Below are 24496 nucleotides of genomic sequence, written 5' to 3'. Positions count from 1 at the left end.
CCCCTTGCTGCCTGGCACCCGCCTGGAGCTGACCTCTGCAGGGCTGCCTGCCTAGGGAAGGGGGCGGGGGGCAGGGTAGGAGCAGAGCTTCCCCTCTCCTGAGTCAGATACAGCTCTCCCTCCCCACAGCCTAAGCCACACAGCAGTCACATTTTATTGGTGTAGAAATCAGCAGTGGCCTTGGATTGTCAGATGTCACGGGATCTGTGTGACTCAGGAGGATGGAATCTGAGCAGGGAAAATTGAATGCCACCGCCCAGCCCATGGATCCTCAGAGGCTCAGCAGCTGCATCTGTAAAATGGGAGTAAGGACTGTGCCTGACCTGGGCTGCTGGAAGGAGCAGGGTCCAGTGTCCAGTTCCTTTTTTTTTCTTTTAGCAGGAATCAAATTTTTTTATTTTTATTTTTTAAAAATTAAAATATTTTTTATTAAAAATTTTTTAATTTTTAAAAAATAAAATTTTTTTAATTATTTTTTATTCTTTATTTTATTTTTTTGAGGCAGGGTTTACTCTGTCACCCAGGCTGGAGTGCAGTGGCATCATCTCTGTTCACCACATCCTCAGTCTCTCAAGTAGCTGGGGCTACAGGCTCACACCACCACGCCTGGCTAATTTTTGTATTTTTAATAGAGGCAGGGTCTTGCCATGTTGCCCAGACTGGTCTCAAACTCCTGGGCTCAAGTGATCCCCCGACCTCAGCCTCCCAAAGTGCTGGGATTCTAGGCGTGAGCCACCGTGCCTGGCCAGGTCAAGTTCTCAATGTGATGCTGGCCACAGGGTGCCCCCCCTAAGGAAGCTATTTGTGTTTTCCAACTTTAGGGACTTAAAACCAATGTTAAGGCCTCTAGTTGCTTGGGTTTGGTGATTGCTTTTAATTTCTTTTTTTTTTTTTTTTCTGGCAAAGTCATTAACAGTTTGTTAGGACCATTGTGACACTGAGATTCTAAAGGCTGGGAACAGATGTCAGGCTATTTGAGAGCAGCAGGGTGTGCTGGCAGTTCAGGACTTCCTCTGGGCATGGTGGATGTCTCATCATGTCTGCCCCTGACCCATAGTCCAGCACACTCTTTGGCACACTTTAAAGAAGTGAGGGTGCCAGAGGCTGAGGCCCTGCAGTGAGACTCCTGGCCTCACCCAAGCAGTGTACAAGGGTAGAGCTCCCCTTAGACCCTAGGAGTATCTCCAGCGGGAGGGGGAGAGGCTCACCCATCTTTATTTACATTACACACCCTTGCCAACCTCAGGAACTCTGGAAGCGTATCTCCTGCTTTTTATTTTACTTTATCAATGTGGAGACCCTAAAGTGCTTCACCCATGTTTCCTATACTCCTCTGGGCAGGGTGAGTATTAAATCCCGGAGCCAAACGTCCCTTGAAGCAACGCAGGGTGTCTGCACTGGCCCATCACTGGGGTCAGGAAAGCCTGGCATTGATGTAGCACTGGACCCGGACAAGGTTGATGGCACGTGCAGGATGGATTACAGGGTCTGTGGTCACCTATGGCTCATCTTGGGCCTGGCAGAGCCTGGCGGTTTTGGACTCTGAGGTGGAAGGTAGGGAGAGGGCAGACTGTCCCTGTTCCCCAGGCCATTTCTCTCTCTCCCCTGAGGATGATGCCCTGTGGACAGGACAGGGACAAGCTCAGAACTTAGTTCTGGAAAGCACAGTCCTGACAGCAGCTCAGCCTGGCTGGGCCTCCAGTCTGTCATCTGCAAAATGGGCAGCAAGTGATGGCGTCATGGGGCTACTGGAGGGTGGGCGAAATAGCAGCTGTGCGATGTGACTTGAAGTCCCCACATGGTGTCCTGTTGATCCCTTCCCCTTCCCGCAGGCCCTGAACTTGTGGGAGGGAGCCCTGCCTACTGCCACAGCCAGGGCTGTCAGGAAGGGCAGCCAGCCCCTTCAGCCTAAAGTAAGCACCACAACACACACAGTGCTGTGCTGAGACCAGGCTCAAAGGTGGGAGACCATCGGCGTATGATTCGCAGCTGGGCATTAGATTACTTTTAGCCAGTGACCACTCCAGAACTTTCTGAACAAAGAATAGGTACAGTGTGGTCATAGGGCTACTTTATTTCAAAACCGAATGGAGTGACATTGCATTTTGTGAGTCTGTGTCACATGTCAGCCTAAATGTCTCACAGGAACCAACAGTGCAGGCATCACCCTGTCCTTTGTCATCAGTGCTTCAGACAGATTTTACTCTGGTTTTGTAAAGTGCCAGTGCCAGAAAGGAGATAGTACTTCCACTTAGAACTCTTTCTAAAAAGTTTTATGTGTGTCAGTATCAGATAGTAAACTCTTATCCTGGTGTTTCAAAAGTGAATTCTAATAGGACGAAGCTAAAACTGAGGGGCTCCTGGTTGGACTTAGTAGAGAGAATGCCAGCCCCCATCAGAAGTGCAGTGGCTCCCAGACCCTGGGGTGCCAATTCCCAGAGCCACCGACATGTTGGTGTTGCTGGTATTCAGGTTGGGGCTGGAACCAGGACAGAGTAGAATCAGGTCATTATCCTGGTTTGTCTGCATTTGAGAGTTCAGATGAAGGAGAATCCACAGTCCCTGGGACAATCCTATGCCACCCCCATCTCCTGGGGCTGATCCAGGGCCAGTCCAAGCTCAGTGCCACTGAGCAGAGGCCCCCAAAAGAGATGGGTGGGTCATTAACCCTGGTCCTGAGCGTCCTGAGCTGGTGAGGAAGGAAAAGGGCCCCTTGAGGAACTTTCTCTGGTGGCCCCTGGGGGGTGTCCTGCATGAGATGGCCAGGCCCCTGCTGCCCAGAAAATGGCTTGGACAGCCTCAAGTCCACTCTGGTAGGTGAGTCCTAAAGACTAGGAGAGCTATCCCCTAAGGAAAATACAGCACTGTGTGGTCTCCCTTCCCACCTGCTTCCCACAAGATGCTTGGCTAAGAATGCAGACTCTGGGGGCCGGCAGATCCAGGTTTAAACAGTGGGCACCTAGAAAGCCCTTCTGAGGATATGGCAGGAGGGGCAGCAGCCACTGCCTCCAGGCTCCAGCCCCAGCCAGCTCCTCGGTCCCTTCTCACTGCGGACCTGGTGGAGTGCAAAGCTGAGACAGTGGTCGGGGCGCCTGCACCATTCCTGAGTATGGATTAGGCCCTCTGCCCAGGGTCCGGGGCACCCAAGTGGGGACTAGGGTGAGGGGTTAGGAAAGACTGGCCCCTGTGAATGTGGCCAGCCCCACGGCTGCACTGGAGGCTCCTGCCCTCTGCCCAGCTGCCCCTGCCCCTGCAGAGCAGTGCCAATGGCAGAGGGATACCTGGTTGGTAACCGACCCTTGTACAGCTTCACTGTCATCACCTCCAGCCACGTGGTTCTGCAGGCAGGCAGGAGCTGGCCAAAGAGGGAACCCATTTCTACTGAGTCTGAACTTCTGGGCATTCCTGCCCTATGTGAGAAAACTTCCCTGCAAACCAGATTTCAGCCTGCTACGCGTTCCTGGCATCTGTGTGGCCTTGGGCACGTCTCTGGCTTTCTGGGCCTCTTAAGTTGTCATCTATGAAATGATGAGATACAAGTGGCCCCTGTGCCTCTATAGCGGCAGGACTGGTGGAGAAGCTCCCTCTAGGAAGCTGCCATGCCAGCTCTTGGAGAGGCTCCTGGAGGCCGGGCAGGGTCAGGAGCAGCAGGACAGTGCACTTGGAGCCTCCCAGCTCAGAGCTGCATACTGCATGTCGAGAGAGCTTTATGGAGTGAACGCCTGCTTACCATCTGCTCTCACCCCACTCCGTGCTGAGACGTACCAGGCTTCTGCTCTTGCTCTGAGGTGCAGGCCTTTCTCCTGAATGGGAGAGGTGGCTGCAGTCCTGGAAGAGAACTCCATCTGGAAGACCTCTCTAGTCATCTGGGCTGTACACACAGACACACAGTGGAGAATAGGCCTGGGGAGGTAGCAGGCTGCTTGTCCTGGAGCAGCAGGTGGGGAGATGAGGCTGAGATTTGTAGAGGGGATTAGAAAGGGCCCTTTGAGACCCAAGCTTCTGCGACGCTGCGGTAGCATTAACGGCTTTGGTGTTTGTTCTGCTGCTGACATCCCAAATCAGTGCACACCTCCTAGGGCTTACGGGGCACTTCAGAACCATTGTTTCATTTGATCCACTGGAGACCTGCAAGGTTGGAAACACATGGGACTCTTTGTCCCCATTTTATAGGCAAGGCAGCACAGCAGAGGGGATTGTGGCTCTAAAGCCAGAGCCATGCTGCAGGGCTTCACCCCAGCTCAGCCACGCACAACTGCACGGTGGTGTCATTCTTCCTCTCTACCTCAGTTTACTGGTCTCTAAAGTGGGTGGAGGAAAGGGGTCATTGTGACGATTTATTGTAGGCAGTGCACACACAGCCTGTGGTACATGTGGGCATGGAATAAGCACTATTGTCATTTGGTAATTTGCCCAAAGTCACCAGCAGGCAGCCAAGCCAAGGCCAGCCTTCCTGTGTTCTGACCTCAGGTCTCGAGTTCTGCTCTTCACCCCGTGGTGTAGTGGGCTTGGCCCAGCACATTCCCGTGAGGCTGCCACTGTTTGCTTGAAGCCCGTGCCCTGAGCAGCCGCAGGGGGAGGCGGGGCCTGCCTTCTCTTGCTCCGGTCTGGCTCTTTGCCAGCCAACCTGGTGTTGCTCCTGAGATCATCTGCATCCTGTCTGGACATCCTTCTAGACTCCAGGCCTGTCTGTGGCTAAGCAAGTGGAGCAGGTGGCCCCAGGGTGGTGAGATTTGGGAAATGATCCCTGGATACGGAACCCACCATCAGCCCGATACTGGCTTTGTGTGTGTCAGCTCCAGGTCTCCGTCTTCCCATTCTGTCCCCCCTTCCACCTGCCTCCCGCCAGTTGCTTGGCTAAGCATACAGAATCTGGGGGCTGGCAGATCCAGGTTTAAATCCTAGCTGTCCATTTGCTCACTGCAACTTGAGGCAAAACTTTCTCCCTCAGACCTGCCATCTCCTTTTCTGTAAAGTGGGAACAATCCCAGCCTCCTGGAGTTTTCATCCAGATCAAACAAGAGACTGTACATAAAGTGTGTCATGCACTCAGTAAAGGGCTGTTCCTTTGCCATCAAAATTCCGGCAACCTACTTCAAGTTCCCCTGCAAGGGCAGAGCTTAAGCTGCAGCCAGGCTCCCTTTGGTCCCCATGCATTCCCTTCTTCGGTCTTTCATTGATTGCTTCAGTGTCGGCGTAGTGAGTGCCAGTCTGTGCCACTGGGTGCATGGGGTGGGGGGGATATGATCATCAAGACACAACCCCACCTTCAAAGGGCACTTGGAGACCACTAGGAGAGATGGGAGATGGACAGACATGTGGCCATGATCAGAACCTAGTGTGGCATGGTGGCGGGGGAGGGAGGTTAGAAGGCATTGTAGGAGTAACAGGGATGGAGCAGTCAGCCCCAAGGGGTGGGGTCAGGAGGGCTTCCTAGAGGAGCTGCTCTTGGAGCTCAGTATTGGAGGACAAGTAGGAGCGCACCAAGCGGGGAGCAGGGAAGCAAGGCATGTATGACTGCAGGGAAAATGACACTTGGAGAGAGGGTCACGGGCAACACTGGCCTGGTTATATAGCAAGAGATGTGTGTGATAAGAGGCCTGGTGCCTGTGACCCACCCTGCTGTGCCTCAGTGGGCCGTCCTGAGCTGAATCTGGACTGCTGGGACTTTGTGAGTTCTGTGTAGACTTTTCTCTCAAACGTTGGCTGGGCACAGTGGCACACGCCTGTAATCCCAATACTTTGGGAGGCTGAACCGGGAGGATCACTTGAGCCCAGGAGTTTGAGACCAGCCTGGCAATGAAGTGAGACCCCATCTCTACAAAAAAATTTAAAAATTAGCTGGGCAGGCCAGGTGTGGTGGCTCATACCTATAATCCCAGCACTTTGGGAGGCCGAGGTGGGTGGATCCTGAGGTAAGGAGTTCGAGACCAGCCTGGCCAACATGGTGAAACCCCGTCTCCACTAAAAATACAAATATCAGCCCAGCATGGTCGTGGGTGCCTATAATCCCAGCTACTTGGGAAGCTGAGTAATGAGAATCGCTTGAACCTGGGAGGTGGAGGTTGCAGTGAGCCGAGATCGTGCCACTGCACTCCTGCCTGGGCAACAAGAGTGAGACTTCATCTCAAAAAAAAAAAGATCATCAAAAATTAGTTGGGCATGGTGATGCATGACTGTGGTCCCACTGCATGAGAGGCTCAGGTGGGAGGATTGCTTGAGCCCAGGAGGTCAAGGCTGCAGTGAGTTATGATTGCATTACTGCACTCTAGCCCAGGTAACAGAGCGAGACGCTATCTCAAAAAATAAACAAAAAACCACACACATAATGATGATCCCTCTGAGTGCAGAAATGGAGTTTTCTCCAGCTTCCCATTCATGTCTGTGGAGGGCCTCTGATGCTGACACATGGGTGGGGTAGGACTACCACCCGGACCTGGGGCAGGTGGGTGTGTCCGTATGTGCCGGGCCTGGGCCTGCACCAGCCTCGGGCAGGCTTCTCAGGAGTGCCTGCTCCCATCCACATTGACACTCGCCCCTTGCCTCCCTGCCTCCTCACCCCAGAGCCTCTCAGTGGGGGCCTGAGCCCAGGGGGAAGGTAGAGGATGACATCGTGGGAGCCCAGAGAGGGCAGCGGCTTGCTGGATAGCCACATGTTTTTGAGAACTTCATCTTGAAAGCTTCTGAAAATGCCCTGAATGTTGTGACTGTCCCTCTGTGCTGGCTTGTCATTGTGGTGCCTGCGACTTGGTTCCCACCCACTCCACCATTTTTGAAAGAATGTATTATTTTTTCTCATCGATGCTTTTCACAGACTAACCCTCTCACTATGTTTTGTCTGTTTGTTTCTCCTCCCTCCTCCTGTCTCCGGTTCCCTTCTTCTCATAGACTGACCCTTGGTTATCGTTGCAGAATTACGGCAGCGGCATGAGACCACCACCCAACTCCCTCGGCCCCGCCATGCCCGGGATTAACATGTAAGGCGAAAACGACCCGGCCCGTGGCTCAGAGCCCAGGTCTTCCCCCACCCTCTGCCGGCACCCTGGGAGACTCATGATAAGGGGTCATTGCTGGTACTTCTCTGGACCTCAGTCTCCTCATCGGTAATATGAGGATATTGATGATCCTGGTGATGAGAGCTCAGCCTCATAGAGTGCCTCTGTGTGCCGGGCACAGTTCAGGCATGCTGCGTGCATCAGCTCACCTCATCTTCGTGATTACCCTATGACGTGATTATTTTTATTTTTATTTTTTTTGAGACAGAGTCTCGTTCTATTGTCCAGGCTGGAGTACAGTGGCATAATCTTGGCTCACTGCAATCTCCGCCTCCCGGGTTCAAGCGATTCTCCTGCCTCAGCCTCTGGAGTAGCTGGTGTTACAGGCTCCCGCCAACACGCCTGGCCAATTTTTGTATTTTTAGTAGAGACGGGGTTTCACCATGTTGGCCAGGGTGGTCTCGAACTCCTGACCTCAAATGATCTGCCCGCCTCAGCCTCCCAAAGTGCTAGGATTACAGGTGTGAGCCACTGCGCCCAGCCTGACACAGTTGTTATTATAACCCCCTTACAGATGAGGTCACCAAGGCACGGAGAGGTGAAGTAACTTGCCCAGGCTCACACAGCTTTCAGTGGCAGGGTCAAGAGTTGAACCCCTGGACAGTGTAGCCACTGTTCTTTAGTGCGTTTGTGATTTTTAACCCCGTTGTGAGAATGTGGACTCCCTTCCTAGGAAAATGCACATGCAGAGGGAATTTTACATATTTTATATCGAATTTTATATATTTTGTAAAGTTCACCTATAATTTAAAGCAATTCATAGATTTCTACCCATGAAGTTACCCATTACTGCCCTGAGCCAGAAGGCTCTAAACCACAGGGCTGTAGGAAGGACTTCCTGTTGTGATTTCAGCCCTTTCCTTCTGCCCCTGCCGCCTCCACCCCTTGGAGTTGACAGCGCCTTTTTCATTGTCCACACTCTTTCTCCCTCTCTCAGGGGCCCGGGAGCTGGCAGACCCTGGCCCAATCCTAACAGTGCTAACTCAGTGAGTACCTGGGTCGGGTGGGGTGGTGTTTGTCAGGGGAGCATTTCTGGGTGCAGGGGAGCTACTGTCCCTGGGTGTAGGTGTCACGGGAAGGGGGAGATGCAGCAGGACTCTCCTGATGCTTCTAGGGAGAAGGCCGTGTGGAGGCGGAGGCCTGGGAGTAATGTGCAGGGCTCATCAAGGGCTCCACCCCTGCTCTGCCTGCCCAGCCAGCCGACTCCTCTAAGGAGTAAGCTGAGAACCTGAGCTCAGAGAGCACTGTTCAGAGTGGAGACCCCTACCCATCTCCTCCCCAGCAGGGCTGGAAGGTGCGGGTAAGGGGCTCAGCACAGACAGTGGGGTGAAGGCCAGAGGAATGTGGGGTAAAGCTGTTTCCTGCCCTCTCAAACCGGAGGGCCTCCTATGTCCTTCCTGTGTCTGTGGCTCCCTCCCGGGACTGGGGAATAAGAGACCAGGGTCTCAGGGTCAGTTCAATGTAGCAGAGAGAACTGGGCTTCAGCCACATCCCAGCCCTCCCAGGGGAACCAAGCGGGTGGCCAGCTCACTGGGTGGCGATGCCTTTCCTGTGAAGAGTGGGTCGTGTCCTCAGGGAGGTTCGGCAGCTGAGGGCACTCAGTGACTCTGACGTGGGGCTCCCTGACATCTTGTTTTTAGATTCCATACTCCTCCTCATCACCTGGTACCTATGTGGTAAGTGTGTGGGTTTGGGGCCTTGCATGTCTAGCCACGTGGGACTGACTGTGCGAGAGAACTGCTCTGGGGTCCCCGTTTCTTTCCCTTTCACACATTCTTCTGAGCAGAGGTTCCAAACTGCTCGAACTTGCTGTCAATATTCAGTCATCTGTACAGACCCAAGGTGGCCCAGAAATCCCCATGCCAGACGTGGGGGTGGAATTGCCTTCTGGGGAGCTGACCAGTGGGCTGCTTGGCGTCCACCGCAGGCCTCTCCAGTGGGCATGCTATGAGCACATAATGCAGGCACACACACCCACAGGGGCCGCTTGGTCTGAAGAAAGGGACGGGGGACATCCAAGTCCCCTTCTCAAGCTTGGGTACTTTGGCTCTGAGTGAGCGCTGGGGGTGTAGCAAGATGAATAGTGGCTGGGCCGGGGGCGAGCAGTTGCTGCTGACCAAGGTGGGAGGATGCCGGCCCCTCCCCACGTTTGTTACCACCGTGGGCATCTGATGTCAGTTTTATGTCATCTTCAGGGACCCCCTGGTGGTGGTGGCCCTCCAGGAACACCCATTATGCCCAGTCCTGCAGGTAAGAGTGCTTGAGGGGAAAGTGGGGGGTCTGGTGGTGGGGGGTGGGGCATGTTGCCAGAGACACCTGGAGGGGCACTATTGTAGAACCAGAGCCACTCCCTCCTGAGCAGCACATCTTCCACTGGGCATTTAGGGGGCAGGGGTCCCTTGATGACACTAACCTACCCCTCTGATACTGCTCCATAAAGGACAGGGCTGAGCAGAGCAGTCCAGGAACAGGGATTCTCGTTGCCCTTGAATCCCTTTTGTTGGGAAGAACCCTGTTCAGGACGGGCATTTCCCCAGATGACTCAAAAAGGGGCCTTGGGGTTCTGGCATCCTGGGACCAGGATTCTGAGGCATGCTACCTTTGGAGTTTCCACAGCTCCTGGCTTCTGGTCCCCTGTATAGGAGATCCCTTCTCCCCCCGCCCCACCCCCCCACCCCCCCTTTATTTTTTCTTTCTTGAGGCAGAATCTTGCTCTGTCACCCAGGCTGGAGTGCAATGGCGTAATCTCGGCTCACTGCAATCTCCACCTCCTGGGCTCAAGCGATTCTCCTGTCTCAGCCTCCTGAGTAGCTGGGATTACAGGCATGCACCACCGTGCCCAGCTAATTTTTGTGTTTTTAGTAGAGATGGGGTTTCACCATGTACCCAGGCTGGCCTTGAACTCCTGACCTCAGGTGATCCACCCGCCTCAGCCTCCCAAAGTGCTGGGATTACAGGCATGAGCCACCGCGCCCAGCCCTCCCTGTTTCTTTAAACAAAAGAGGGCATGCATGCACATACGTGGGCATGTGCACGCACACACACACACACACACACAGCATCACAATTATGTTTCTTTCCCAGCTAAGAATAGCATACCAGCCAGCTAGAAGGAATTCAACATACGATCCTTACCCACCCCAAAAATAAAAAGTGAGAGGTAGCTGGATTTCTGCCCAAGAATTACAGTGCCTGCTCCTGATAGAAACGTTTTAGCTGGAGACTTTTTTGGCTAATTGGGGAGATGGAGGGGACTCTCCCTCGCCCCCTCCTCGGCTCCCCATAGCAGGGAAGCTGCTCAGCTGCAGGGGTGGAGCTGGCCGCAGCCGGGATCCTGGGCTCCCCACTCCGGCTCTCTCTTTCTGCTGCTGCATTTTGATGAGCTGCATGACCTACATTCCGACTGGGCCACATGCACCCACTCCATATGTGAATGCGTTTCCAGCCCCATCCCTGCCTCTCCCTCCTGCCCCATCAGCCTGGCAGGGTGGCCTCTGGGTAATTGGCCACGTTTCCCTTTCCCTTATTTGATTAAAACCACTTTGTAGGGTGGTGGGAGGAGAGCACAGGTGGTGGTTCTGCTGCCCCCATGTTGTCCCAGGCCGTGTCTGGGGACCAGATTTGGTGTGGGGTGGGGAGACAAGAATTTGAACCCGTAATCCCCCTGTGCCGTGTCCACACTGCTGGGGTTGAGTGGTTTTCACAGTTGAATTTTCTGTGATTAAAAACTTTGTGAATCTTCATTAAATACAAATTAGCCAGAAAATGGTGGTACTTAGAGGAAATTTTAGGTGATAAAATACAAAAGAATGAGTTCAAGTGCCATGAGTTTGTTTTAATTAAGAAACGAATTAATCACCCCGACTTGTGGGTTTCCACTGTTCTACAGATTCAACAAATTCCAGTGACAACATCTACACAATGATTAATCCGGTGCCGCCTGGAGGCAGCCGGTCCAACGTAAGTCTGCTTTCTAATAATTTACATATCAGACACCATAACAAATCATAATTAACTTCATCAGCTGAGGGGAAAGCAAGTTTAATTGATTTCAGCCATTTGTTACCAAAGATGAATAAAATAAACCGTCAGAAAAGTGATTAACTGTTGGGCAACTCAGTTCCCATTTCATAGGCGGCAGGGGGTGGGAGAGGAAGGGGTGGGACGATGCCCACCTTCTGGTTAGAGCCAGGGCGCCCGCTGTGCTGCTGGGACTTGCTACCTCCTGCCGTGCTGGTGCAGGAAGCGCCAGGCTACAGGTGGGGTCTGGCCTGGTCTCTGCCCAGCTGACTGGCTGTGCTGGCCCGGGCGATCCCTCTCCTCCTGGGCCTGTTTCTGGGGCCGTGGAGCTGAGGGTGGAGCCAGCAGCAAGGGGACACGGCTCACTGGGGGACTCGCCTGCCTGTGCTGCTGCCGGGAGCTCTGGAACTCCCAATACCTGGCAGCTTCTTTGCCTCTCAGAGTTGCAGCCCTTGGGTGATGTTGCAGCTCACATTTCCCCATTTCTGATTCCTGCTTGCCCCACTTCCTCCTGTGTCCCCTGCACCCACTGGATGGGACTCGGTTAGTCAGCTGCAGCCTGTCTCCTCACCCAGCAGGCATTGCCTGAGGTCAGGGCCTGATCTGCTTCCCCTCCACAGGCAACCCTTCCATTCTAGTTCCTTCCCTTCCTCCTCCATGGAGGCCTCAGGTGAACCTGTTCAGCCTTGCCCCTCCGGGAGCTCAGGGTCTGAAAAGGAGGTCTATGGACTGCAGAGCCAGAGAGTGCGCCTGGGGCCCTGAAGTGCGAGGCTTTGGCCTGGTGGAGGGGGTGGGGCCTTTTGGGGCACTCTGGTTTTGTTGGCTCCGTTCCTGAGGTGACACCCGGATCACCCCACGTGTTAAACCCCGAGCACAGGCTGCCCCGTGCTGGATATTGCCTACATTCTCTCCCCCAGCAGCCGTCTGAGGGATGGTTTCTGACCTGCCTCCTTTGCCAGGATCCTCACTGGTGTGACCAACCATCTGGCTTTTGACACTAAAAGCCCCACATCCTGAGGAATCCCAGGACACAAAAAGTCCTGGATTTTGTCAGTGATGCAGAAGGTTGGGTGGAAAGTATAAAACTCACACAGAGGGATGACAGCACTGTTTGTAGCATCGGATGTAAATCTCGTGGACGATCTGCCTGGAGTGGTCACTGTCGCCATGTTTGCTGACGTGGATGCTGGCATCAGGACTTGTGATTCACCATGGATCACATCACTCAGGCTGCAACTCCGCACGCTGCAGTCATGCACGTTAGCAGCGCCCGCCTAGGAGTCTGCTGCAGATTCAGTGTTGGGTTTTTTGTCTAGACGGTGCTGGTTTCAGTCTTGACATCGTGAATGTTGTGACCGTATTTCCTGAGAGTTCAGATGATGAAAATGAGAACGGTGACAGTGACAGCACCAGCATGACCCGGGCATCACTGGGAAAGAAGGTTAAATGACCATGTTACTTTAATGACAGATGCAAGGACACACACAACTGGATTAGGGAGGAAAGAACCCAAACAGAATGTGCTGCGCAGTGTGCAGAAAAGAATGTGGGATTGGGCATGTGGAGAAGGGAAGGTGGAGGCACATTGGACATTGAGTCTCTCAAGTCTGAGGCATATCTTTCTAAGTCAAGGTTTTTTTGACCTCCAAAGAGACAGCAGTTCTCAGTCAAAAACGGCGGTCGCAGAATTAGCTTGGGCACACTCCTTGAATGGACACCATTATCATCTTGTTCCCTTGATTGCAGCGCAAACCAAGAAGGTTACATTTCCTGATTTGGAGCTTACAAACTAAAAGTCCTGTGTGTGAACCAAAGGGAAGCGGGACTTTCCGTAACAGATGCATTGCCCCTTTACAGTGGTGCTGACCCTGTCTGATCCTTCCAGCATTTGTGCTTCTGAGTGCCTCAAGGGCTGCCTCAAGTCATGGCAACAGGTTTCCGCTAGCTCTTAGGTATGTTGATTTGAAAACTGGAGTTTCAAATTGTCTTCTCGATTTCTGTGAAGATTTTAGTGAAGCCACTGAAGATGTAAGAGATTGTTGTTCTTTGTCTAAATACAACCTAGACTTTGCTCATTTATCTACATATTTGGCAGACAGTACACAGTTAATTTGAGCAAATTTCATTTCGTCCATAAGCTTCTTACCAATGAAAATGAAAACATCTTACCTGCTAAATGTTCACACCTCGTACCCGACACTGTCACAAAGGGGTGTAATTTGCTTACCTGTGATCCCAGCTTTCATAATGAAAGTTTTGGGTCACTTTTCAATTTCCTCAAAACATGCCGAAGCACTTAATGAGATCTTTGACTTTACAGACAGGAGAATGCCTCAGACACGTTTCCACAAGATAACTATCATTGCTGGCCATAGAAAAGATGTTAAAATGTTGGCTTGCCGTGAAAACTGCTATTTTTTAAAGTGTGAGACAAGAAGGATGTCCTTCTCTAATTTGGAAATGCATTGAGATGAGAATGGAAAAAGGAATTACAATAAAATACAGGCCAGGCACGTTGGCTTACGCCTGTAACCCGAGCACTTTGGGAGGCCAAGGTGGGAGGATCACTTACAGCCACGAACTCAAGACCAACCTGGGTAACAAAGCGAGACATCCTCACCATCTCAGCAACAAAAAAATAAAAATAAAAAAATACATAGGCTGGACGCGGTGGCTCACACCTGTAATCCCAGCACTTTAGGAGGCCGAGGTGATCAGATCACTTGGGGTCCGTCATTAGTTCAAAACCAGCCTGGCCAACGTAGTAAAACACCACGTCTACTAAAAAATACAAACATTAGCTAGGTGTGGTGTTGAATGTCTGTAGTCCCAGCCACTTGGGAGGCTGAGGCAGAAGAATCGCTTGAGCCTGGGAGGCGGAGGTTGCAGTGAGCTGAGGTCACGCCACTGCACTCCAGCCTGGGTGACAGAATGAGACTCCATTTCAAAAAAAAAAAATACATAAAAAATAGAAATGTATATACTGTTTTGCCAGTACTCTCTGATGCTCCTTAAGGAGCCCCGAGGAGCCTAGATGGGGCTAGCCAGCCACACTTGGATTGTTGGGTATCACGGAGAGGGGGCCACAAAACCTCATACAGCAGGAAGACCCATTTAATGCTTGAGAGCTCAAAAAATGTCACCAGAAGAGGCAGTCAAGTTAAACAGGACTTTCTCAATTTCTTCATTAAAACTGTGACGTATTTGGAATCCAACTTGGATTTTGCAACTTCAGATTACCTCTGTGTTTTAAAATCATTTTTTATAATTTTAATTTATAACATCCATTGTGCTTTGGAGTGTTAAAAAAATGATGGACATCTGGCCGGGCACGGTGGCTCACATCTGTAATCCCAGCACTTTGGGATCCCAGCTGAGGTGAGAGGATCACTTGAGGTCAGGAGTTCCAGCCTGACCAACATGGTGAAACCCCGTCTCTACTAAAAATACGAAAATAAGCCAGGCATGGTGGCTGGTGCCTTTAACCCCAGCTACTCGGGAGGCTGAGGCAGGAGAATCGCTTGAACCCGGGAGGCGGAGGTTGCAGTGAGCTGAGATCGCAATGCTGCGCTCCAGCCTGGGTGACAGAGTGAGACTCCGTCTCAAAAAAAAAAAAAAAAAAAAAAATTAGCCAGGCGTGGTGGCACATGCCTGTAGTCCCAGCTACTCAGGAGGCTGAGTCAGGAGAATCGCTTGAACCTGGGAGGTGGAGGTTGCAGTGAGCAGAGATCGTGTCATTGCACTCCAGCCTGGGCAGCAGAGCGAGACTCTGTCTCTAAAAAAAAAAAAAAAAAAAAAAGATGGACATCTTAGTCAGGGATAGCCCATCTGATGAATTACAGATGCAAAGGCCTGATTGACAAGCAGCTGGTCTGCCAAAGCCAGCCCCTGGACAAAAATGGATGGACATCTTTGGAGAGATGGACGTGAATTCCTACAAGTCCCAAAACCTGTGCTTATAAAGTAAAACCCGAAGTACTTTGTGTGTAAGCGTTGTGTGGAGAAGATATTTAGTTTGGTGTTACCGTGTTAGGTTGACACCAGGAGTCAGTGTAACATGGGCTTTGAATAAACAGAGTGACAAGTCAAATGGGTTTTAAGTTTGACTATTTTCTGTTTTACCAGTGCATTTAAAAGGAAGATGTTCTAAGCTGGGTGCAGTGGTGTATGCCTGTAGTCAGCTACTTGGGAGGCTGAAGCGGGAGGATTGTTTGAGCCTAGGAATTTAAGGCTGCAGTGAGCCATGATCATGCCACTGCACTCCAGCCTGGATGACAGAGCCAGACTCCATCTCTTTTTTTTTTTTTTTCTTTTTTAAAAAGGATCTCCTAAAGGCTATAAAGGCTTCAGGCAATTCAGAGACCAGTGGGAAAGGAAGCAGAGCAGAATGTTCTCATGTATCCTAGGGCAGAAAGAAACATTGTTATTTTTTTATTTAAATATTAGTAATGTTTGTTTCATTAATCCTATTGTGTTTATGTTTGTTTGTTTATTTAGAGATAGGGTGTCTGTCACCCAGTCTAGAGGGCAGTGTCACAGTCATGGTTCACTGCAGCTTCAGCATCTGGGGCTCAAGGGATTCCTCCCACCACAGCCTCCTGAGTAGCTGGGACTACAGGCACATGCCACCACACCTGGCTAATTTTATTTGTTGATGTAGAGATGAGGTCTCACTATGTTGCCCCTAATTTATTTGTTGTTGTAGAGATGAGGTCTCACTATGTTGCCCAGGATGTTCTTGCACTCCTGGGCTCAGGAGATCCTCCTGCCTCAGCCTCCCAAAGGGATTACAGTTGTGAGGCACCACACCTGGCCTGTGTTTTATTTTTTAAAAACATAAATAATAAGCCAGGTGCAGTGGCTCGAGCCTGTAGTCCCAGCTATTCAGGAGGCTGAGGCAGGTGGATCACTTGAGCACACTCTAGCTTGAGTGACAGAGCAAGACCTCATCTCTAAAAAATAATTAATTTAATATAGCCTATCAAATTTAAGTATTCGAGTAAAAAGTTATTTCTCTATCAGAGGACAGAAATGTTATAAAAATATTAATATTTTTTCTCATACATATCAATCATTTAGCTAGTCCACCTCCTAATTGCTACTAATTGCCGCTATTAACAGTTCCTATTGTTGTTTACATAATAGCATTAATCTAATGGAAAAGTAAATAATACAGAATAAATGATGCTGAGACAACTGAATATCCACATGTGGACAAATGAGATTGAACTGTGTCTTTACAGCAGTACACAAAAGTTAAAGTAGATCATAGGGGGCCGGGCACGGTGGCTCACACCTATAATCCTAGTACTTTGGGAGGCCGAAACAGGTGGATCATTTGAGGTCAGGAGTTTGAGACCAGCTTGGCCAACGTGGTGAAACCCTGTCTCTACTAAAAATACAAAATTAGCCAGGTGTGGTGGCACGCGCCTGTAGTCCCAGCTACCTGGGAGGCTGACGCATGAGAATCGCTTGAACCCAGGAGGCGGAGGTTGCAGTGTGCCAAGATCACGCCACTACACTCCAGCCTGGCTGACAGAGTGAGAACCCGTCTCAAAAATAAATTAAAAAATAATAAAAAATAAAACAAAGTAGACCATAGATCTAAATGTTAGAGCTGAAACTACAAAACACTTGAAGTAAACACAGGAGTAAATCTTCATGACCTGAGTTAAGCAAAGCCTTCTTAGATGAAGACCAAAAGCATAAGCAGCAAAATAAAAAAGTGGACAAACTGGGCTTCATTGGAGATTAAGATTTGTGCTTCAAAGGACACCATCAAGGAAGTAAAAAGACAAACCACAGAATGGAGAAGACATTAGCAAATCATGTATCTGATAAGGGACTTGAATTCAAAATACATAAAGAACTCTTAGAAAAACTCAGTAATAACCCAATTTAAAAATGGGACAAGGATCTAAATGGACATTTCTCCAAAAACTGCAAATAGCCAGTAAGCACATGAGAAGATGCTCAGCATCATTAGTCATTAGGAAATGCAAATCAAAACCACAGGGAGGTAGCACTTCACACCCACTAGGACGGCTGTAGCAAGAAAGATAATGAGTGGTGTTGGCGAGGGTGTGGAAGCATTGCAACTCTCAGACACTGCTCGTGGGAACGTAAAATGGCACAGCTGCTTTGTTCAACAGTTTGACGTTTCCTCGAAAGATCAGACAGCCTAGTGATGTCTGCTGTGATAGGATAATTGGGTTACCCTATGACCCAGCAGTTCTCCTAGGTATCTGCCCAAGAGAAATGAAAACGTATGTCCACAGGGCAGCTTGTACATCAGTGTCATTAGTTATAATAGCCAAACAGTGAAAACAACCTGAACGTTCCCTCTGCTGATGAATGGATAAATGAAATGTGGTATATCCATACGGTGGACTACTTTTTGACCATAGGAAGGAATAAAGTACTGATTCATGTGACAACACTGATGAACTTTGAAAACATGCTAAGTGAAAGAAACCAGCCACAAAAGCTCACATGATTCTATGTATATGACATGTCCAGGTTAGGCAAATCTGTGGAGACAGAAAGTAGATTAGTGCTTGCCTGGGGCCGGGGGGTGTTGGAGGGGGACAGAAATGACTGCAGTCGGGTACAGGATTTCTTTCTGAGGTTACGGAGACATTCAAAATTGGTTGTGGTGATGGTTGCACAGCCCTGTAAGTATACCGAAAACCACTGAATTGTACTTAAATGGGTCAGCTATATGCTCTGTGAATTATATCTCAATAAAAGTGTTAATATACAGAAAGTATATAATATGTCATTTTGAAGAAATACTTGTTTCTTAATACATTCATGTTAAAGTAACGACATATTCATGTTAAGGTAATGACGTACATGTGCATAATTCTGTATTACCATGTTTGGGGATTTTGGGGGTCTGGCATGGCTGTGTCCTGGGTTGGCTCCCAAGAAAGCTGGTTACTTTCATCCTCCTATCACTTAGGTTAATAAGCATGAAATTTGTTGCTAGATGGCAAAATGTGCCCAAAAGCCTGTGAGCTGCTTTGGTGGGGGGGCCCACTGGAGAGGCAAGGATGTGCCACCCCTCCCCCAGTCTGGGTGGGCACGGGGAAGCAGCTCATACCCTAGCCGTGCCCCTGCAGCCTGGTCACAGCCTTACCCCTTACACCCCTTTCTGTGCTCCGACACGCCATGCTGCCACCCACTTGGTAGCCTTCTGCTCATGTGGGACCCCTGCCTGGAGTGATTGCCACGATGGGCTCTGCCTGCCCAGATTTTACCCCTCAGTTTTGTTGATGCTCTCCTCCTCCTCCAGGCAGCCGCTTCTGATTTCTCTGCCTTGCTCTGAAGCCACAGCTGTACTTTGCAGCTGTCTTTGGAAGTCAGCATCTCTGTCCTCCTGTGGGGTAGTTGGGTATCCGTGAGCTGCTCCTCTGGACTGGGGCTCAGGTGTGACTCAGCTCTGCGTCTGTGGCACCCAGTCCCAGCCAGGTGCCAAACAGCCCTCCATTCCACCACCTCCACTCCCTTGCCACTCGATGCAGATCCAGTCTGCATCACAGCGCCTTGACGCTCCAGGCTGGGCTCAGCCACCCCTCCCCAGCCCTGTGACTCGTGGCTGTGGGATGTGACCTTTCTGGTCTTCCTTTCCGAGAAGGGTTTGATAGTTCCAGATAGGCTTTCGGGTGGGTAGAATCGACTCTTATCTCCGAGCCTCCATCTGCCACACTAACAGTTCTGCATGGGAGCCTCATCAGTGACCTCCCACCACCACCCCACAGTCCCAGGGTGCCATGCAGTGCCTCCTGGGCCAGTGCCCTAGCTCCCTCTTCCCCACCACTCATCAAACCCCACCTCTTCTCACCGCCCAGCCCCAGGAAACATCTTCATTTCTAACTTCTTCCTTTTGTTAGCTTGGAGAGGGCCAGCATGACGGCTCCAGGCCTGCTGCCAGGTTCCAGTCCCAGCTCCTCCACCTCCAGCCTCTGGGACCTCAAGCAAAGCGTTTCCTCTCAGTGCTTCTGTTTCCTCACCTGTGAAGTGAGGATGAGAAGCGCTGATGTTTTGGTCCCTGGCCTGACATGGTCATAGAGCTGTCCACATGTGCCTCCGTCTGGGGAACCACACCCTCCACACGGGGGATGGAGAGGGCCCTGTGGTGGGATCCGAGAGGCTCAGTTTCAGAGCTGCCTCTGTGTGGAGTTGGGTGGCAGCGGGCCAGTCGCTCTCCCTCACCTGGGTCATTGGAATGAGCACCTCTGCCCTGCAGCTTGGAGGGCCGAGGTGAGGACCCTGGCCCAGCTGCCAGGCAGGACATGTCCAAGTGTGAGCAGAGCCTGCTGGAGCAGGGGTTCCCCGGGGCCAGGACTCCGGCGCGGCTGTAGCCCCCTGCCTGTGAGGGGTGCGGAGGGCCTGGGCCCGCTGAGCTGCCATGCCCTGTGCTTCTTCCCCAGTTCCCAATGGGTCCCGGCTCGGACGGTCCGATGGGCGGCATGGGTGGCATGGAGCCACACCACATGAATGGATCATTAGGTGAGTGGCCCCTGCCCTCGCCATGCCCCACCCTGCCTGGGCAGCCAGCTCTGTGCCTCAGCTCCTGGCTCAGCTGGGCTTGGTACACAGCCCTGGCCGACCTTGGCTGGGCACACAGGATGATCCTGAGAGAGATGTCGCACAGAAAGCCCTCAGCACAGTGTGGGACTGGGATGGAAGGGCTTAGAGGCCTGAGGAGCCCAGGATGAGGGGAGACCCCTCCGTGGAAGAGCAAGCAAGAAACTGAATTGGATTATTTTTTCTTTCCAGGGTCAGGCGACATAGACGGACTTCCAAAAGTGAGTGTGCACTCGGTCTCCCTGGTGGCGCCCCATCTGTGTGGGCAGGTTGTTGGGGACACAAGCGCTTACCTCCTTTCCTCTTTCCACAGAATTCTCCTAACAACATAAGTGGCATTAGCAATCCTCCAGGCACCCCTCGAGATGACGGCGAGCTAGGAGGGAACTTCCTCCACTCCTTTCAGAACGACAATGTAAGCCTCACCCCCTGCCTGCTGCTCTCGTCCCCACGGCCTGGGGACTCTTACCTAACAAGTCGCGAGCTACGGAGCCGGGCTGCAGCCTGCCAGCTAAGCTGGTGGCCGTGTTATGGGCTTTCCACCTCAGTTATTTTTTTAGCAGAAGTGTGCAGCCTTGACGCTGCCCTGAGACTGCCTGCTGGTGGGGCCTTCTGGAGGCAGCTCCACGCAGGCTGGATGCCTCTGGCACTAATTAAGCTGATATGGCTGGGAGAGCCCTGGGCTGAGAGAGTTGGGGCAGTATTGCCCCCCGGGTCCATTTCTATCTGTCCAGTGGGGAAAGGTATCATGCAGCCAGTGATTTTCAGGGCTCAACACAGGGGTTGGCCGTCTGCGTTTCTGTAGTGGGCTTCTGTGTGCATTCTCATTTGAAGAAACAGTGTTACGATTAAGCAGCTTTCAAGAACCCCAGACTGCCAGCCTGGGCAACATGGTGGAACCTCATCTCTACACAAAAAATACCAAAATTAGCCGGTGTAGTGTCGCATGCCTGTAGTCCCAGCTACTTGGGAGGCTAAGGCGGGAGGATTGCTTAAGCCCAGGAGGTTGAGGCTGCTGTGAGCCTTGATCGCACCCCTGCACTCCAGCCTGAGTGACAAGAGTGAGACCTTGTCTCAAAAACAAAAACAGAAAAGAACCCCAGACTGGCCCCACCCCAGGGCACCCTGGCTGTGCTCTGGCTTATCAAAGCCCAGTTCCCTGCAGTCTGGAGGCCTGCACTGGGCAAGGGGCAGGGGCTGTGACTGCCCTTGGGGAGGAGAGGATGACTCAAGACGGGCAGGAGCAGGGGAGGTGCCGTCAGCTGCCATAGTTCCCAACAGAAGGGCAGGCTGGCACTGAGAGGTGGCTCGTAGCTCCCGCCTCCTGGCCCTTATCCTGCTCTACTGGCCCCCTGCCCACTCCATGCCACCATGCACCCCTCAGCTCAACCACAGCCCCAAATAAGCCCTGCTCAGTTCTGTGCAGTCACACCAGGCTTTTGGCACCTCGGTGTGTCAGTGGCCTCCCCACAATCCTCACCCCCCCTTCTCTGCTTCTCCTTTCCAGTATTCTCCAAGCATGACGATGAGTGTGTGATCCCCCCTTCTCCGAGACGCTGAGAGAGCGGGCATTGCAGGCGGGAAGATGCCAGAAATTATGCAAGAAGTGAGGTGTCATTATCCAGGAGCTGGTGGGGAGGGCATCTCCCTGCTCCCCTCAACCCCCTCCCACCCCATCCACACCCCCTACCTTTCCCAATTTTAGTTTCATGCAATAAAAAGGCCAAACTTTTTATTCCATAAAACATGAAGGACAAAACTCTCAAAAATGTATTTCAAGTCAGTGACCAGAAAAATCCCACCCCTTGCCCTTTCCCCAAAGGACCTTTTCCATACATGACACTTTTTTGTTGTTTTTTGTTTGGGGTTTTACCGTTGTTGGGATTTTTTTTTATTTGTTTTCAGGGGGGTTTTTTGGGGGAAAATTTTTTTAAATGGAAGCTTATAGCAAGCCCCCCACCCCAATCAACCTCTATGCTTTCTTCTTAAAAAAAAAAAAAAAAAAAAAAAAGGAAAAAGGAAAAAAAAAAAGGAAAACCAGAAGCCCTGCTGTCTGTCTGTGCCCAAGCCCTTCCACCAGAAAAGCTAGTCTAGGTGTGAGAGCCCACATTGTCTGTAGCCATCAAAAATAATAATAATAAACTGGACAGTTTACAATCGGTGGTTTCTTTCAAAAGGCCTTTTTTGGAAAGAAGAAAAGGCAGTCACCGTTTTCCACTTGGGGTTTTGGTTTGTGCAACAGGCAGGGGAGCGGGAACGCGTTTGTTCTAGCTTGGTTTCCATGGCAACGGCAGCGGCATGCTTGGACCCCAGAACACAGCACCCTCATCCTGTGGCCAGAGGGGCCGGACCACCGACCCCTTTCAGGATTCCACCACAGCCCAGACCGTCGCCGTGACCCGGTGGCACGCACTGTTCCCAGGACACCTTCCTCCTCCTCTCCTGGACCTCCCTCCCGTCCTGGCCTCCCTGCCTCTCCAGCCCCTCCTCCGCCCCCACCCCAGTCTTCCCAGTGAGAATCCTGCCAGCTGGGTGGTGGCCTGGCGCAGAGTGGGAGAGGCTGCCACTGACAGGATGGCTATGACCTGGGACATGGAAACAGTGACCTCCGCGTTCTGGTCCCGAGATCCTCGCATCAGCGTCATCGTGTGCACCGGCTGGGGGGCTGGAGTTCGGTTTTCTTTGTTTTTTCTCTTTATTCGTCCTTTCTCAAAGACGGGATACTGACCAGAATTGCTCTGTATATGCTTGGGACTGGATGGAAAGACTTTGGAGCAGCTGTGGCGGGTGGGGGGACACCGACAACCAAACAGATGTGCTGGCTCCGGTCCTGTTTTTACTTTCAAAAACCAACAAGCCCGACGGTGGAGCCTGTCCCCTCCCGGGAGGGTGCTCCTGGCCCCGCTCACCTCATCACCCCACGGAAACCTTTGTGTCTTGCCCTGGAAGACACCCGAATTCTTTGTACATTGACATGCCCTTCTCTTTCCTCCCTCCCCTGTAGCTGGTCTTTGTTTTACTCCCTCCCTTTCTGATCCATGTATATCATATTATGTGAGATATCATCTGCCTGAAAAAAGACTTTGTGCGGATTCTTGGGAACATTGTAGCTGTTTCTGTGTTTTTTCTTACTTGTAGTCTGGTTCTGAATTAAGAGAGGAAAAAAAAGTAATTATGATACATTGTAGTTTGTGTACGATATATGTTGATAACGTTTTATTAAAGGGACATCTTTTTTCCGCAGCCCTTCCTGACATGTTTGGGGAATGTGGGTTGGAGTTTATTACACTGATTACAAAATGCAAGGTGACTTCTTGGGCACAGTTTTTGTTCCTGGTGCGTAACAAGATGTTTTGTGTTTGAGGCGTCTGCCTTCTTTACCTGGGCCTGCGAGTTTGTTCTTGTGGAGTCGCGATGGCCTTGGCGGAAGGTGGGTTGGGAGGGAAGGTATCCATCTCACTTTAAATATTTGGAAAGCCATTTTCCATTTCTTGTCTTGCAAACACATTTTGGTTCGCTGGAATGTCTTTTATTTTTCTGAAAGTAGAAAAAGGTTCCTTCCTCCTGGTGCCCTCTGTTTTCTATGGGGAATTGCTATCGGCCAGGAGGGCCACAGCCACTCCCTGTCTCCCCTCAGGTGGGACTGGCTTCACCCTAGGCCCCCAGCCTCAAGTGCCTGCTGTTGGCGACTGTCGGGGGCACAGGGAGGTTGATATTTTTTTTTCCTAAACCTCCAAGGTACTGGGAGCCCTTGAAGGGTTTTGAGAGTAGTGCAGTCTACTTAAATTTTGGAAAGTGTATGCTGGTGGTCTCCTGGGAGATGAATCAGATGGGGCTGGCAAGATGTGGAGAGAGGCATTCCCAGACGACATTTAGGCAAGAAATGCCGAGGGCTAGGGTGAGGTAAGCTGCTATGGATGCTGACTTGCACGACTAGAAAGAACTTTCTACTTCCCTGGAGCTCTGGGGACCTCATTCTAGGCTTGTAGCAGGAGCGGATGCTGGGGTGGGTGGGTGGGAGACAGAGGGTCCAAGCAAAGGGCAGGCTCAGCCCATGTTTATAAGGCCCTTAGGGGACCAGATAGCAAATTCCCAGGTTTAAATCTTGTTTGCTGCAACTTGCTGTGTGGCCGTGGGCAAATTAGTTGACGCTTCTGTTCTCAGTTCTCTCATCTGCAAAATGGGGGATGGGTGGGGGATGGGTTGGCTGCCTCATGGGCTGTGAGGAGGTTAGCACCGTGAAGTGCTTAGAACAGTGCCGTGCGCGGACTAAGAGCAGCACGTGTTCGCTGCAAGTGATGTTACTCGTGGGGAGAGTCCAAATGGGTGTGTTGGGGAGTAGCTGGGAGGATCTAGAAGATTCCATCTGGTCCTTCCCTCTTCACCTTGGAACAAGGTTTCCTAGGCTTTTGCTGAGTACAGACGCCTTTGAACTATTGGAAAAGCATCTCCATTGGAGAGATGAAGAGACTGAGGCTGCGACTAACCTGTATCAATGGTGCTGACCCAGGGCTGGGGAAAGGAGGTTGGGAGGATGGGATATCCATCCGATACCTGTGCTCCTTGGAGCAGGAGTCAGGCACAGACAAGAGCCATGGGATCGGGGTGCCTAGCTGGAGGAAGGCAGGTCACGGGGCCCAGCCTGGGAAGAGTGCCTGCTGTGTGCTATGCTACCCCTCAGCCTGGGGCCCCTCGGCAGCCCCGCAGTTGCCTTCACAACACAAATGGCCCTGGTGCAGGTTAGTTTGGCCTTCCTCAGGGGCAGATCTCTGGGCAAAGAACTGGTTCTTGTTCACTAAGCATTTTCATCACTGCCTGGGGCCAGGCCA

General features: G+C 51.5%; 1 protein-coding gene across 37 annotated transcripts in view; it reads left to right on the top strand.

Annotated features, from left to right (window-relative positions):
• SSBP3 (single stranded DNA binding protein 3) overlaps positions 1-22910 on the top strand; it is a 181222-nt gene extending 158312 nt beyond the window's left edge. For 14 of the 37 annotated variants that reach the window (XM_055234836.2, XM_063613177.1, XM_063613171.1 and 11 more), the window contains 9 exons: positions 6889-6977; positions 7993-8041; positions 8696-8731; positions 9251-9305; positions 10945-11015; positions 19511-19589; positions 19860-19888; positions 19981-20082; positions 21175-22910. In XM_055234836.2, coding sequence (XP_055090811.1) covers positions 6889-6977; positions 7993-8041; positions 8696-8731; positions 9251-9305; positions 10945-11015; positions 19511-19589; positions 19860-19888; positions 19981-20082; positions 21175-21204 — 540 coding nt within the window. In that variant the 3' untranslated portion in view covers positions 21205-22910. The remainder of the gene's footprint in view (positions 1-6888; positions 6978-7992; positions 8042-8695; positions 8732-9250; positions 9306-10944; positions 11016-19510; positions 19590-19859; positions 19889-19980; positions 20083-21174) is intronic. The other 23 variants (XM_063613180.1, XM_055234829.2, XM_055234822.2 and 20 more) reach the window with 9 other exon arrangements.
• Positions 22911-24496: the final 1586 nt, after the last annotated feature.

The sequence above is a fragment of the Symphalangus syndactylus genome, chromosome 19 (assembly GCF_028878055.3).
Source record: "Symphalangus syndactylus isolate Jambi chromosome 19, NHGRI_mSymSyn1-v2.1_pri, whole genome shotgun sequence".
Taxonomy (NCBI): domain Eukaryota; kingdom Metazoa; phylum Chordata; class Mammalia; order Primates; family Hylobatidae; genus Symphalangus; species Symphalangus syndactylus.
The sequence above is the reverse complement of the archived record's forward strand: the minus strand, read 5'-3'. Positions and strand labels throughout refer to the sequence as shown.